Below are 17,172 nucleotides of genomic sequence, written 5' to 3' on the forward strand. Positions count from 1 at the left end.
GGCCGCAAAAGCCCGGATGTCGAGAAGGCGCGCGCCGAGGCCACGGCAGTGAAGACAGGCCGCTGAGACCCTTGGGAGGCAGAGCTCGCGCGGGAGTGCGCAGGCGCAGACGGCTGTCCCTCTTTCAAAGGTGAGGCTAGTAGGTCCAGCGGGCGCTGGGCGGGTGTGTGATGTTGGGACCCGGTGGGGATTGCCTAGGAGGGAGGTGGGAACCTGGGCTGGGAACCCCAAGGAAAGAAGAGGGAACCTAGACTGAGAGAAGGCCGAGAAGGAAAGCGAGAATCCGGGCCCTAGAGAAAGCGAGGAGGGAAGCGAGAACCTAGGTAGGGGAAGAAACTGGAAGCAAGTGCTGGGAACGCCGAGGTAGAACAGGGAGCCCGAGGCGGCTGTGAGTTCGGCCTGGTACATATAGGCGTTCTGATTGTGTAGCTTTTTGTGCCTGTTCTTGTGTGTGTGTGGACATGTGTTACTCTGTGCGACGTTATGGAACCTATTGTTTATGAAAGTCAGAGGGTCTCTATGTGGTCTAATTTTTAAATTAGGTGCGAGTCTGTGTTTGAGGCTGTGCAACTTTGGAGTGGCAACAGTAAGGGGTTTGTGAGTAAAATTTTGCTACTTTGCGTAGAAGTATGTAATGAGCTCTATGAGTTTATGCATGACGTGTGGCTGTGGGATTGGGATTGTGTAGTGGGTGATACAACAGTGAATATGTCACATTTTAAAGTATTTGTGCACACAAGTAAGTGCACAATTCACGGTGACTGTGAATGTGGCTGGTTCATTGTGTGACTGAGATGGAACACTTGAGAAAGTAGATTCAGGACTAGTAAGTACTATGTATTAGATTGTCAGCATATCGGCCATTGCCTGTAAACTTTGACTCTGGCAAATAGACAAGTAAAAAAAATACGTATTTTTTAATTGGAGAGGAGGAGTTAAAATTAAAATAATTTTCAGGTGGTACAATCTTGTATTGGGAAACCCCGTTATTGACTAATGACCAGTATGTTGACATAAGTAGAACACTGTTGGGAGCACAGAAAAAACTTTCTCCCGTAACTGCTGGGAGTTTTTGCTCTGAAAGTTTGTATTTGGGTGAATTCCTGGACAATAAAGGTTCAATAATTTCTTCAGTCTTTACAAAGATGCTGAACATTTAAACACGAGATCAGCCTCATTTAGCTGAATAGAATGTTCAGTGTAGAAATCAGTACTTCAAACTTGTTTTAAAAGCAAAAATGCTCCCTCCTGCTGGAAGTCTGCTGTGTGAAAGAAAATGTGGTCAGTTTCTTCTCTAATCCCTCTATTTGCCCCCTCTTTATTCCTTCTAGGTTGATAGTCTTCAGCTGGAATGGATTGGGAGCTGAAAAAGAGAAATCATAAGTCAAGGACAAAAACAGGCTAACATGACTGGTACCATTACAATATAGTGTAAGTCATATCTTACTTTGGCATGGCCAACTCAATGGACATGAGTTTGAGTGAACTCCAGGAGACAGTGAAGGACAGGGAAGTCTGATATGCTGCAGTTCCTGGGGTTACAAAGAGTTGGACACAACTCAGTGATTGAACAACAACAAATACCTTACCTCCTGAGAGACCCCACTGTTGGGAACTTCCAGATACAGTTCCCTTTTTATGGGCACAACCACTTCTCCAGATACTTCTCTGGGCATGCAGTGACCCACCTACTTGTAGGTCTTGTTCTCTCCTATCAGTCCTCTTGAACAGTATGTAAGCCAACCTAGGCATGCTCCATCATCCATGGATTCCCCATCTGGACCTCAGATGAGAATTAGCCCTCTTAGTCACCACCACTCCACTCCCCCATATCCTGGAAGCATGTACATTTCTCCCCCAAATTCTCTCATTACTTTGATTTAGAGTAGTATTAGGGTCTAAGGAGCTCCTTGTTTGTTATAAGGGAGGAAGAAGCATCTATTTCTTTTCTCCCTAGAAAACTGTTCTAAAAATAATTTGCTCTGTTAAAGAGACATTCCCTTTTCTTAGCCTCTTCTAGCCTCTTGAAGGAGCCTCTTCCTCCTTGGAGTTAAATTAATGGTAGCAAAACTTTACAGTCAGCTGCTTTTTAAGACTTTATTATAGCATGAGGGACAATTAAAAGCTTGTTTGCTCACCATCTTTGGGACATCTGCTGAGACTGAGGTAGGCAAATTTCTTAGTTACCATCCTGTTAAAAATAATGACAACAGAAAACTCAGGTTTGCTGGAAAAGACATTAACAAATCAATAGACTGTGTGTGTGTGTGTGTGTGTGTGTGTGTATCAGAAAACTATGGGAAGTGGCTGTCAAAATACAAGATACAAAGGTTGTATGGTTTGTAAAAAAAAAAAATTTGATGTTCCTGACAGACTCAAAAATTAAAGATTTAAGAACCAGAAGACACATGGTAAGTGTCAAAACTGACATTTCATGAAGTTTCTGTAAAATTTCAGTAAAATTTTTAAACTTTCCAAAGTTGTTAGGAGATAATGAACAAGACAGAAGTGGTTAAAGAAAAATAATGCAGGTGGGGAGTAGGCCTACCTGATACTAAAATATGTTTTAAAACTGTAATAACTGCAGAGTAGTCCTGGCAGTTAAATGAAAAGATCAGTGGAACTAAATATGAAGTCCAGATATACTCAAATATGTAAAGGAAATAAAGTATATGATAAAGAAAAGCTATAAAAATTATTTTAGGTATTTACAGGATTAATTTCCTTCCTTTAAAAAAGATCTAATACCAATCCAGAAAATAGTTATTAGAAAAGTGAATAACTAAACTATTAACTATTAGTCTATTAGTTATTAGAAAAGTGAGACCTTTCACAGACAGGAAACTAAAGATGGACTGTGGTAATGTCTGTAGGGGCTGGTGGTGGCTGTAGACTAGGGAGTTGGTGGCCTGATTCGGCCTGGCTTGTCTTCTATTTTTTTTTAAAAAAGATGAGGTTTTTTAAAAACTTTAGAAGCTTATCCTCTCTCATAATGAGAAAAATAAGAGCTAGAATCACAATGTATACTTTGGCAAGCATCGAGAACTTTGTATCAGTGGTACTCAGGGTATGGGGTGACAGGTATTTTCATGTATTGTTGGTCATGATGTAGGTTGAGCCTTAATGGAGAAGAACTTGGAAGTAGTTAGTAGGCAGCTTCGGAGAGAAAAGTGGTAATAGAGAGGAGAGCGGCTTGCCCAGAATCTAACTTTTTGCCCCAAGATCCTGTATCTCTAGCTTTGGGAAAGAAATAATATTTGTCTAGCTCATTATCCCCCTGTATTTGTGTGGACAGAGTGGACAAGCACCAAGGCAAAGGAAATAGAGTCAATTTTAATTGAGTCGTAAGACGTATGTGGTGTCATGTGGCTTCTTTTCGTGTTGGTTTTGCCTTCTTAGGAACCACCCCTTTTCTAAAGAAGAGCCCAAAGGAAGACTGGTCATCTCTTGTAAATCTCAAAACCATGGCTCAGGTGAGATGATGGTTCTTCTCCCTTTTCTGAAATAGTTTTGTTTGTTTGTTTAAAGACTGTTTGAGCACTTGCTTTTCTTGTACTAAAATCCTCCTGTTTGCCTTCCCCTTTAGGAAGGCAGTACCCACTTGTTCTATTGGTCAGATAAGCTTTTACCTTCCACAAATGCCCCTTCTAATTTTAACCAGTGTTCACATATTAAGTGGGTGTAATCATTCAACATCTTTTCTCAGTCTTCTCCCAGAAACAGTGCTAGAACAAAAATGCATTTCTTCAAATTAAAAGAGAATATAGTACTGTATGGAAGAGGGCATGGCAACCCACTCCAGTATTCTTGCCTGGAGGATCCCCATGGACAAAGGAGCCTGGCATTCTACAGTCCATAGGGTCTCAAAGAGTAGGATGTGAGTAAGCAGCTAAGGAAAGCACAGCACATAATACAGCATGCACCTGTCTTGCAAAAAAAAGAACAGTCAAGATGAAGATAGAATTGACAGATTGCTGTTAAGTGTCAAGAAGTCCTGTCTTGAGGTTTTGAGACAAGAGCTATGCTTGGCAGATTGTACAAAAACCAAGAATCCTCTATTTCTCCCCTCTGATCCTTCAAGAGATCCTTGAATTTAAACTGTTAATGTGTATTTTAATATCTTCCTCTCCCATAATGGATTGTCTTAAACATTCTTCTAATGTGCTTTGGGTTTAATACTAGGCAAACTGTAAGATAAGAGTTAACTGTTCAATGTTATTGGCACAGAGTTTTTGTTTGGGCTTCCCTGGTGGCTCAGCTGGTAAAGAATCCACCTGCAATGCGGGAGACCTGGGTTCAGTCCCTGGATTGGGAAGATCCCCTGGAGAAGGGAATGGCTACCCACTCCAGTAGATACTGGTGATGGTTACATAACATTGTGAATGTACTTAATGACAATGAATTATATACTGAAAAATGATTAAAATGATAAAATTTTATGTCACATATGTTTCACCACACACACACACAGTTAAACAGAAGAGTATAAGAAACATAAAAATCCATAAGTGAGCATTGGGGCAAACACTTGGAGGATTGGAAAAAGAGCAAAGGTATTAAACCATCAGCAGTATCTATATCCAGAGCTTTTTCACATTCCAAACAGAAAGGAAGGGAAAGTCACTCAGTTGTGTCTGACTCTTTGTGATCCCATGGACTGTAATCCGTGGAATTCTCCAGACCAGAATACTGGAGTGGGTAACCATAATGTTTTGTTGTTTTCAGTGTACCAGTCTTGCAAATGTTTGTTGTATTAATACTGAGATGTTTTTATGTTGTTGTAAATACTGTTCATTTTTATTTCAAATTCCCATTATTTATTAATAAAATGCAGTTGATTAGTATGTGAAAATGCAATTTCATTTTCGTTTATTAACCTACCTTCTCTCTAAACTTATTCTAGTAATTTTTTGGTAGATTCTTTAGGATTTTCTTCACACATAATCATGTCAGATGTGTAATATTACTGTTGTCCATCTTTACTTTCCAATCTATATTCCTTTTATTTCTGTCTGGCTTTACTACATTGTCTAGAACTTTCAGTGCAGTGTTGATATAAGTAGTGAGAACAGATATTTTTGCCTTATTCCTGACTAAGGGGAAAGGCATGTAGTTTTTGACTAAGTGTAACATTGGTGATTGGTTTTACATAAATGCTCTTTATCAGGTTGAAGAAATTCTTGATTAGTGATCATTTTTATCACAAATGAATGTTGAATTTTGTTAAAAGTTTTTATGCTTCTGTTGTTTTTTATGTATTATGTGGTTTTCCCCCTTTTAAAATTAACATGATGAGTTATATTGATTGATTTTTGAAGTGCTAAACCAGCTTATCCCTAGGATAAACCCCACTTGGTTATGATAGATTCATATATTCATTTTTCACATATTGCTTGGTGAATTTACTAACACACTGTTAAGGATTGTTTTGTCTGTGGTTCATAAATAATTTGGTCTCTAGTTTTTCTTGTAATGTTGTTGTCTAGTTTTGGTGTGAAGGTAATGCTAACTTACAGAATGAGTTGAGAACTATTCTCTCCTTTTATTTTCTCAAAGAATTTGTGTAGAATGGTTATTATTTCTTCCATAATAATTTCTTCCGTAATGTTTGTTAGAATTCACCAGTGAAGGCATCTGAGCCTCAAGATTTGTTTGTGGGAAAATTTTTTACTAGCAGTTCAATTTCCTTAATAGAATTGTGGCTATTAATGCTATTCAGGCTTGCCTTGTGGCTCAGACAGTAAAGAAGCTGCCAGCAATGCAGGAGACCTGAGTTCAGTCCCTGAGTTGGGAAGATGCACTGGAGAAGGGAATGGCAACTCACTTCAATATTCTTGGCTGGACAATTCCATGGACAGAGGAGCCTGGCATACTATAGTCCATGGTGTTGCAAAGAGTTGGACACAACTAACTAACACTTTGACTTCCATGCTATCAATTTTTTTCTCTTCAGTGAGCTTTTATAATTTATGTCTTTTAAGCAATTTGTCCATTTCATCCAAGTTATAAAATTTATCGGCACAAAATTGTTCAAAAATCTACTCTTTTTATCCTTTTGATGTTTATGTAATCTGTAATGGTGCTGCTCTTTCATTCTGTTGTTGATTATTTGTGACTTTTAGTTTTTTCCTTGATCAGTTGACTAGAGATTTATTAATTTCGCTGATTTTTTTCAAAGCAGCAACCTTTGGTTTCATTGATTTCCTGTTTTTCTGTTTCCTGTTTCTTCATTTCTGCTCTTACACTTTGTATTTCCTTTCCTTTTCATTACTTTGGATTTAGTTACCTCTTATTTTTACATGGAAGTTTATATCATTGATATTGGACTTTTTTTTCCCCATAGGACATTTAATGCTCTAAATTTCCCTCTAACAAATTTAGACATGTTGTATTTTCATTTTTATTCATTTGAAAATATTTTCTAATTTATCTCATGCTTTCTGATTTGACCCATTTGTTTAGAGGAAGTTTGTTTAATTTTCAAATATTTGGGTATTTTCCAAATAGCTTTCTCCTATTGATTTCCAGTTTAATTTTGTTACAATCAGGAAACATGCTGTATATGATTTCATTCTTTAATTTATAGATTTCTTTTGTACCACAGATTATAGTACCATCTGATGAATGTTCTATATGTACTTGTAGAGGATGTATATTCTAGTGTTGTTGGATGGTGTCTTCTGTAAATAATCAAGTCAAATTGCTTGATTATGATGGTAAAGTTTTCTATATCCTTATTGATTTTCAGTCTGTTATACCCATCACAGAAAAGGAAGTCATTCTTAAGTTACAAGTGTGGCTGTGAAAGTGAAAGTCGCTCAGTCGTGTCCAACTCTTTGTGACCCCATGGACTGTAGCCCTCCAGCCTCCTCTGTCCATGGAATTCTCCAGGCCAGAATACTTGAGTGGTTAGCTGTTCCTTTCTCCAGGGGATATCCCCAACCCAGAGATCGAACCTAGGTCTCCCACATTGCAGGTAGATTCTTTACCATCGGAGCCACCAGGGAAGCCCAAAACTATTAATGGGAAGGCTGACTGAGCTTTTTTAAATGGATGGAATAGGATGACACTGCTGATCACTCTTGGCATCACTGAAGCAGGACAACCAGACATCACACGCTCCTGACAGGACAGTGCTGGTGATTTAGTCGCTAAGTCATGTCTGACTCTTGCGACCCCGTGGACTATAGCCCGCCAGGCTCCTCTGCCCATGGCATTCTCCAGGCAAGAATACTGCAGTGGGTTCTCATTTCCTTCTTCAGGGGATCTTCCTGTCCCAGGAATTGAACCCAGGTCTCCTGCATTGCAGGGAGATTCTTTACCGACTGAGCTACATGTAGGATTCATGTGGCTATAATTGTGTCTATTTTAACTTTAGGTTCTATAAGTTTTTACTTAATATATTTTGAAGTTCTGTTTTTAGGTGAACTTATATTTAGGATTGTTTTGTCTTTTTATGAATTGATGTCCTCTGTCATTATAAAATGCCTTACTTGGGACTTCCCTGGTGACCTAGTGGCTAAGACTCCATGCTTCCTCTGTAGTGGGCATGGGTTCAGTCCCTGGTAGGGGAACTAAGATCTCACATGCCACACAGTGCAGCCAGAAAATAAATAAATAAGTTAAAATAAAGTGCCTTTCTTAATCCCTGATAATATTCTTTTTTCTAAAATCTATTCTGTTTGATACTATTATAGCCGTTCTGGCATTCTTATGATTAGTATTTATTTTTAATTTTAATTTTTTGGGAATATCCTAAATACTTTTTAACCTGGAGCATCTCCCACCTTTTCTTTATTTTTTTCAGCTGATTTACAATATTACATACGTTTCAGGTATACAACATAGTGATTCACAGTTTTTAAAGGTTAAGCTCCACTTATAGTTGTTACACTTATTGGCTGTATTCCATGTGCTATGCAGTATATTCTGGTAGCTTATTTATTTTATGCCTAGTAGTTTGTGCCTCTTAATCTCCTACACCTATCTTACTCCTCCCTCCTTCCCTTTCCCCACTGGTATCCACTAGTGATCTCTGTCTGTAAGTCTTGTTTCTGTTTTGTTATATACATTTGTTGTATTTTTTAGATTCCACACATTCGTGATGACATACAGTATTTGTATTTCTCTGACTTGCTTCACTAAATATAATACTTTCCAAATCTATCCAGGTTGTTGCAGATGGCAAAATTTCATTCTTTTTTTTAATGGCTGAGTAATATTCTTATGCGTGTGTGTGTGTGTGTGTGTGTGTGTGTGTGTCTGTGTGTGTGTGGCTATTCACTATGTCTTCTTTATCCATTCATCTGTTGATGGGGACCTAGGTGGCTTTCACATCTTGGCCAGTATAAATAATGCTCTGAACATTGGGGTGGTGCATGTGTCTTTCTGAATTAGTGTTTTTACATTTTACCCAGGAGTGAAATTGCTAGGCCATGTGACAGTTCTAGTTTTAATTTTTTGAGAGCTTCCAACTGTTTTTCACAGGGGCTGCACCAGTTTACATTCCCACCAGCAGACTATAAGGGTTCCTTTTTCTCTGCATCCTTGCCAATGTTTGTTAGTCTGTGGTCTTTCTGATGATAGCCATTCTGACAGGTGTGAGATGGTATCTCATTATGGTTTTGATTTGCATTTCTCCGATGTTAGTGATGTTGAGTATCTTCATATGCCTGTTGGCCATCTCTGTGTTTTCTTTGGAAAAATGTCTGTTCAGTCTTCTGCCCATTATTTACTTGGGTTATTTGGGGTTTTATTTTAATATTGAGTTTGTATGAGCTGCTTATATATTAATAGCTTGGATGTATGTGTGTTCAGTCATGTCTGACTCTTTGTGACCCCATAGACTATAGCCCACCAGGCTCCTCTGTCCTTGAAATTTTCTAGGCAAGAATATTAGAGCAGGTTGCCACTTCCTTCTCTAGGGGATCTTCCTGACCCAGGGATTGAAGCTGCATCTCCTGTGTCTCCTGCATTGGCAGGTGGGTTCTTTACCACTGTGCCACCTGGGAAGCCTGTAATTTGGACCCTTTATTGGTCATTTGCAGAAACTTTCCCATTCTGTAAGTTGCCCTTTCATTGTGTTGATGGTGAGCCCGTGTATTTTGAGATCAATATTCAGCTGTAGATTCAAGGGTATCACTCTACATATGTCTGGAGAAGCCTCTGTCTCTCTCTCTGCTGCTCCCTCCTCTTCAGTATTTTGCTTAGCAGTTCTAGTCATCTTGGACTCTTCAAACTCCCATCTCTGTTTCTTCCACTCAGAAAGACTGCTGGGCTCTGTGTTTTCCCTCCCTGTGCTGTGACCTGGAAATTGCCTACAGACTATAAGCTGGGCAGTCAAAGCTTACTTTGTTCCCTTTCAGAGCTCACCGTGCTCTGCTGTCAGTCAGCCAGTGCTTACAAACATATGTTTAATATATTTTTTATAATTTTTTAATTGTTTACAGCAGAGGAGAATCTCCTCTATCAGTTAATTTCCATAGAAATTGACTTGTTTTGTTGGACAGTTAAGTAGGCTGAAATCAAACTTTAAACTTCAGACTCTCTAATTAGTGGCAGCCCAAATCTCTGCTTGATTTCTTTTATGTTTAACCAGAGGTCTCAAATTCTGACACATGAATGCCTAACTGGGGTATCAGCTAAAGGTGTGGATAAAGTTTGTTCAGTGTCCTTGGGCTCCCCCCAACTCCTGCCTCTGGCTTTCATTTCTTCAGGATTTCCCTACTTCTTTTCCAATTACTGTTGTCCTAAATTCTATCTTTTGTTCCCTCAAGCCAGTAGGACCATGGATTTCCACCTGGATTTTGTTTGCCATACTTGATGTCTGCTTGGGGCCTGCGTTTAGGCTGAAAGTAGTGTGAATTGGCAGTTCTCCTGTCGTTCTTCTCCTAAGTATAAAACCTTCCCTCCAGTTTCTGTTTGTTTGGGTCACTTTTAAGTGCCTTCAGATAGTTGCTTTTTATAGTCAGCACTCCATATTCATGAGGTTTCCCTTCCACATCCACAAATTCAACCACCCACAGATTGAAAATGTTAAAAAAAAAAAAAAAAAAAATCCCAGAATGTTCCAAAATGCAAAACTTGAAATTGCTAGACAGTGGCAACTATTTACATAGCATTTACATTGTATGACATATGGTAGGTCGAGGTGATTTAAAGTATATGGAACAATATAAAATAGATTATATATAAATAAACTACACAGTTTATGTAAGGGACTTGAGTATCTTGAGATTTTGGTAGTTGCAGGGGGTCCTGAAATCCATCTCCCATGGAAACTGAGGCGTTGATTATATTTTTCTGGAGTTTAGAGCTGTTACCTACAGTAAATGTGAAATAAGAGCTACTCTTCCAGTTTTTGGAGGAGAATCCCAAACATACCTTTTTTTTTAAATCAAAAATGTTTAAGCTATAATCTACATAGAATAAAAAGCAACTCATTTTAAGTGTTGATCAAGTTTAGGAACTTTGAGAAAGGTATAAAGATTTATTCAGTTACCACAACAATCAAGGTTACAAAATTTCCATTACTTCAAAAAGTTCCTTCATGCCCCCCTACAACCAGTTGCTCTCCTGCCACCATTGGCCTTTATTAAGGTATTATTAATCACACCTGCTTTTGTCACTGTAAATTAGTTTTCCCTCCTCTAGACTTTCATACAAAGAGCATAGAATATGTGCTTTTCAGGGGATTAGCCTATTTAACTCAATGTAATTTTCTTTTGAAATTCATGTTATGTGTATCAGAACATTCCTTATATTGCTGACTGCTGTTGTTCCATTATATGAATATACCACAACTTTTTAGTTATACCCTCACTTTTTGATAGACTTTTTTCTTTCACTTTTTGACTTTTACAGTAATATGCTCATACATGGATTATATTTTCATTTCTGTTGACTAAAACCTACCTAGATTTGAAATCAGTAAATTATGTGAAAAATATATGTTTAAATTTATTAAAAAAAAACTTGGCAAACTGTTAAGCAAAGTGGTTGTGCCATTTTGCTTTCCCACTAGCAATTTATGATAGTTATTATATTATAGCTGCATATCTTCACCAACACTTGGTATGGTCACTGTTTAATTTTAGTTAATTCTGCTGCTACGGCTAAGTCACTTCAGTTGTGTTCAACTCTGTGTGACCCCATAGACGGCAGCCCACCAGGCTCCCCTGTCCCTGGGATTCTCCAGGCAAGAACACTGGAGTGGGTTGCCATTTCCTTCTCCAGTGCATGAAAGTGAAAAGTGAAAGTGAAGTTGCTCAGTTGTGTCCGACTCTTCGCGACCCCATGGATTTACAGCCTACCAGGCTCCTCCATCCATGATTTTCCAGGCAAGAGTACTGGAGTGGGGTGCCATTGCCTTCTCCGTTAGTTAATTCTAGCAGGTGTGTTTTGGCATTTCATTCTTTTGAAATTTTTTGTTTCCCTAACAATTAAAATTGTTGGGTATTTTTTATTTTGCATATTTGTCTTTGATATATAGCTTCTGGATTTGTTTAGATCTTTTGCCAGTTGATCTGGATGTCTTCTTATTCCTATATTATGAGAGTTCTTTATACATTCTCAATACAAGTCTTTTGTAAGATAGAAATACTGGGAATATCTTTCCCAGTCTATGACTTGATTTTTAATTTTCTTAGTGGTGTCTTTCAGAGCTGAAGTTTTTAATTTTGACAAAATCCAGTTAAACAGGTTTTAAATTTTTATGATTGTTGCTTTTTGTGTACTACAAAAGTCAGAAGTCTTTGCATACTCCAGCATTATGCATATTTTATTCTTTAATATGTAAGTATTATCATTTTAGATGTTCATTTTAAAAGAGTGATCCATGTCAGTTTCATTCTTTAAGGTAAGAGTTTAAGTTCCCTTTTTCTGTTTTCAATGGATATCCAGTTTTTCCAGAGTCTTTTGTGAAAAGAGATCCTTTTTCTTTTTTTTTTCAGCACTCAGGGTTTATTTAGAGGCACACACTAAAGGAACATCCTATGACCACCCTTTTCATATTAGTGATAAAGGGAAATGTAGAGATAAAGCAATATATTTTCTGTTGTCAATTTGCTTTTATTTGTTTTAATGTAAATTGACGGACTCCTTCTTTCTCGTGTGTCTTCAAGCTGTGGCCCAGCCACTGACCGCTCTTGAAGGCTCGACTTTTCACTTTGATATGCAACAGCCTCTGTTAGGAAACTTGGTGCATCTTGTCAAGTCCTTGGGTGTAAACTAACCTGCAGCTTCAACCAGCCTCCCACAGGTGCGCCCTGAAGGCACCTTGACTTGGGCCAAATTTTCTCATCTCCCTTTGTAATAGCAAACTATTTTCAGTAGCACGCTGCCTGCAATTTTCTAAAAACCTTTCAACCACACAGAATCTTTATGTAAGGTAAAGACAATATTTGAACAGTGAGAAAGAAGCTCATACTACAGATAAAGTAGGGAAATGGGCGTTTGGAAATATTCCCATCATTATACTAATATGATATTTTTTCTTCTGCCCAAAATGCTACGTGTCACTAATAAAAGTACTCCTATCTAGACACTTGAGAACTGGTTTTAAATCTTCCAAATGTAGATTTTCACTGGATTTTTTTTTTTTTTTTTTAATTTTACTGTGCTTTGCTTTAGTGAACTTTATAGATACATGTTTTTTGTTTTTTGTTTTTCCTTGTTAATTTTCTGTTTAGTTGATCTATCCATAGGTGTGAGTGGGGTATTAAAGTCTCCCACTATTATTGTGTTATTGTTAATTTCTCCTTTCATACTTGTTAGCATTTGTCTTACATACTGCGGTGCTCCCATGTTGGGTGGATATATATTTATAATTGTTATATCTTCTTCTTGGATTGATCCTTTGATCATTATGTAGTGACCTTCTTTGTCTCTTTTCACAGCCTTTGTTTTAAAGTCTAATTTATCTGATACGAGTATTGTGACTCCTGCTTTCTTTTGGTCCCTATTTGCATGGAAAATCTTTTTCCAGCCCTTCACTTTCAGTCTGTATGTGTCCCCTGTTTTGAGGTGGGTCTCTTGTAGACAACATATGTAGGGGTCTTGTTTTTGTATCCATTCAGCCAGTCTTTGTCTTTTTGTTGGGGCATTCAACCCATTTACGTTTAAGGTAATTACTGTTAAGTATGATCCCGTTGCCATTTACTTTATTGTTTTGGGTTGAGTTTATACACCATTTTTGTGTTTCCTGTCTAGAGAATATCCTTTAGTATTTGTTGGAGAGCTGGTTTGGTGGTGCAGAATTCTCTCAGCTTTTGCTTGTCTGAAAAGCTTTTGATTTCTCCTTCATACTTGAATGAGATCCTTGCTGGGTACAATAATCTGGGCTGTAGGTTATTTTCTTTCATCATTTTAAGTATGTCTTGCCATTCCTCCTGGCTTGAAGAGTTTCTATTGAAAGATCAGCTGTTATCCTTATGGGAATTCCCTTGTGTGTTATTTGTTGTTTTTCCCTTGCTGCTTTTAATATTTGTTCTTTGTGTTTGATCTTTGTTAATTTGATTAATATGTGTCTTGGGGTGTTTCTCCTTGGGTTTATCCTGTTTGGGACTCTCTGGGTTTCTTGGACTTGGGTGATTATTTCCTTCCCCCATTTTAGGAAGTTTTCAACTATTATCTCCTCAAGTATTTTCTCATGGTCTTTCTTTTTGTCTTCTTCTTCTGGAACCCTATGATTGAATGTTGTAGCGTTTAATATTGTCCTGGAGGTCTCTGAGATTGTCCTCATTTCTTTTAATTCGTTTTTCTTTTATCCTCTCTGATTCATTTATTTCTACCATTCTATCTTCTAATTCACTAATCCTATCTTCTGCCTCTGTTATTCTACTATTTGTTGCCTCCAGAGTGTTTTTAATTTCATTTATTGCATTATTCATTATATATTGACTCTTTTTTATTTCTTCTAGGTCCTTGTTAAACCTTTCTTGCATCTTCTCAATCCTTGTCTCCAGGCTATTTATCTGTGATTCCATTTTGATTTCAAGATTTTGGATCAATTTCACTATCATTATTTGGAATTCTTTATCAGGTAGATTCCCTATCTCTTCCTCTTTTGTTTGGTTTGGTGGGCATTTATCCTGTTCCTTTATCTGCTGGGTATTCCTCTGTCTCTTCATCTTGTTTAAATTGCTGATTTTGGGAGTCCTTTCTGTATTCTGGCAGTTTGTGGAGTTCTCTTTATTGTGGCATTTCCTCGCTGTGTGTGGGTATGTAGAGGTGGCTTGTCAAGGTTTCCTGGTTAGGGAAGCTTGTGTCGGTGTTCTGGTGGGTGGAGCTGTATTTCTTCTCTTTGTTCAGTCGCGCTGTGGGGAGGGAGGGAGGGATGCTGCAAACAAATGACACTGGCGTGCGCTCGCAATGCCTCAGCCCACTGGGTGTGCCCCCGCTCACGGCGCGTGTAGCCTCCCTGCCCACACTGCTCAGGCTCTAGGTTGTTCCGCCGGGAACAATCCGAGGCTGGCCCTGGGTTGCATGCACCTCCCAGGTCCAAGCCGCTCAGGTTCAGGCACTCAGGTAGTCCTCAGAGGCGGAGACTCAGTTGGGCCTGCGTTTTGTGCTCTTCCCAGGTCCGAGCAGCTCAGGTGATGAGGTGTTTGGCGAGCGCCAATGCTGCGACTTATCGCCTCCCCGCCACTCGGTTATCTGGGTGTAAAACCGGCGCACCTTCTCAGGCAGATGTTGACCGCCCAGACCCCAATAAGTTTTAGTTAGCAAAGAAGCCAGTTTTATAGATAATGTCTCTCTGGGGCTGCGATTGCCCCTTCCGGCTCTGGCTGCCTGTCACCGGAGGGGGAAGGTCTGCAGCCGGCTATCTCTGTTTAGTCCTTTGTTCCGTGCGCGGGCTGGTGGTGTCTTAGGTTAGGGCTGGCTTTTCGCATGGTAGATATCCCACAGTCTGGTTTGCTAGCCCAAATTATTTCGCTCAGATAGTGCTCAGGGTATTCAGGCCAGATTCTTACTCTCAGGGATGCAGCCGCGCCGCGCCTCCCTGCCCAGCCCCGCTTGCTAATGGCGGATGCAGGCGTCTGCGCTGCTTCTCTGCTGGGGAGTTACCGTAGGGCTCGCAATAATATGCGAGTTTTAATTGTTTATTTATTTTTTCTCCCTGTTATGTTGCCCTCTGTGCTTCCAAAGCTCGGCACGGATTCGGCAGTGAGAAGGTTTCCTGGTGTTTGGAAACTTCTCTCTTTTTAAGACTCCCTTCCCAGGACGGAACTCCGTCCCTCCCTCTTTTGTCTCTTTTATTGTCTTTAATATATTTTCCTACCTCCTTTCAAGGAGTTGGGTTGCTTTTCTGGGTGCCTGATGTCCTCTGCCGGCATTCAGAAGTTGTTTTGTGGAATTTACTCGACGTTTAAATGCTCTTTTGATGAATTTGTGGGGGAGAAAGTGTTTTCCCCGTCCTACTCCTCCGCCATCTTGGCGCCTTCCCTCCCTTTTTCTACTGACTTATATCGGAGCCTTTGTTGACAATCAGTTGATCATGTGTGTACGTGTTTTTTATAGTCTGTTTAATTCATTTGTGTATTTAAACTTTCACCAAGATAACAGTTTTATTTAGGGTATTAAGTCCTGGTATCAGGTAATGTGAACCTACCAAATTATTTTAGGTATAATAGGTATTTGACATTTTCCTATAAATTTTCAAATCAACTCATCAGTTCAGTTCAGTCACTCAGTTGTGTCTGATTCTTTGCGACCCCATGAATCGCAGCACACCAGGCCTCCCTGTCCATCACCATCTCCCGGAATTCACTCAAACTCACGTCCATCGAGTCGGTGATGCCATCCAGCCATCTCATCCTCTGTCGTCCCCTCTTCCTCCTGCCCCCAATAACTCCCAGCATCAGAGTCTTTTCCAATGAATCAACTCTTCACATGAGGTAGCCAAAGTACTGGAGTTTCAGCTTTAGCATCATTCCTTCCAAAGAAATCCCAGGGCTGATCTCCTTTAGAATGGACTAGTTGGATCTCCTTGCAGTCCAAGGGACTCTCAAGAGTCTTCTCCAACACCACAGTTCAAAAGCATCAATTCTTCGGCACTCAGCTTTCTTCACAGTCCAACTCTCACATCCATACATGACCACTGGAAAAACCATAGCCTTGACTAGACAGATCTTTGTTGGCAAAGTAACGTCTCTGCTTTTTAATATGATGTCTAGGTTGGTCATAACTTTTCTTCCAAGGAGTAAGTGTCTTAATTTCATGGCTGCAGTCACCATCTGCAGTGATTTTGGAGCCCAAGAAAATAAAGTCCGACACTGTTTCCATCTATTTCCCATGAAGTGATGGGACCGGATGCCATGATCTTCATTTTCTGAATGTTGAGCTTTAGGCCAACTTTTTCACTCTCCTCTTTCACTTTCGTCAAGAGGCTTTTTAGTTCCTCTTCACTTTCTGCCATAAAGGTGGTGTCATCTGCATATCTGAGGTTATTCATATTTCTCCCGGCAATCTTGATTCCAGCTTTTGTTTCTTCCAGCGTTTCTCATGATGTACCCTGCGTATGAGTTAAATAAGCAGGGTGACAATATACAGCCTTGACGTACTCCCTTTCCTACTTGGAACTAGTCTGTTGTTCCATGTCCAGTTCTAACTGTTGCTTCCTGACCTGCATACAAATTTCTCAAGAGGCAGGTCAGGTGGTCTGGTATTCCCATCTCTTTCAGAATTTTCCACAGTTTATTGTGATCCACACAGTCAAAGGCTTTGGCATAGTCAAGAAAGCAGAAATAGATGTTTTTCTGGAACTATCTTGCTTTTTCCATTATCCAGCGGATGTTGGCAATTTGATCTCTGGTTCCTCTGCCTTTTCTAAAACCAGCTTGAACATCTGGAAGTTCACGGTTCACATGTTGCTGAAGCCTGGCTTGGAGAATTTTGAGCATTACTTTACTAGCATGTGAGATGAGTGCAATTGTGCGGTAGTCTGTATAAAACAATCTAATGGATTGTGATTTAGTTTTCAAAGATTTATAAGTTGGTTGGAGATAATTGTTAGGTTAACAGTAGTAAGTCTTCTGAACCATGGACCTAGTGTATTTCCATGTTTGCTTAGGTCTTTTATAATTTCTCTCAACAGTGTTTTATAGATTCCAGTGCACAGGTCTTACAAATATTTTCTTAATTTTATTTTTTAACTTCATTCTCAGTTGTTTG

At 39.2% G+C, this 17,172-nt stretch overlaps 1 protein-coding gene across 5 annotated transcripts in view; it reads left to right on the forward strand.

Moving 5' to 3' along the window:
- Nucleotides 1-18: 18 nt before the first annotated feature.
- The window catches only part of ZNF567 (zinc finger protein 567), a 43,300-nt gene continuing 26,146 nt past the window's right edge, over nucleotides 19-17,172 (forward strand). For 2 of the 5 annotated variants that reach the window (XM_070387862.1, XM_005908223.3), the window contains exons 1-3: nucleotides 19-130; nucleotides 1,332-1,431; nucleotides 3,400-3,473. In XM_070387862.1, coding sequence (XP_070243963.1) covers nucleotides 3,465-3,473 — 9 coding nt within the window. In that variant the 5' untranslated portion in view covers nucleotides 19-130; nucleotides 1,332-1,431; nucleotides 3,400-3,464. The other 3 variants (XM_070387861.1, XM_070387859.1, XM_070387860.1) reach the window with 3 other exon arrangements.

Source organism: Bos mutus, chromosome 18, assembly GCF_027580195.1.
Source record: "Bos mutus isolate GX-2022 chromosome 18, NWIPB_WYAK_1.1, whole genome shotgun sequence".
Lineage (NCBI taxonomy): Eukaryota > Metazoa > Chordata > Mammalia > Artiodactyla > Bovidae > Bos > Bos mutus.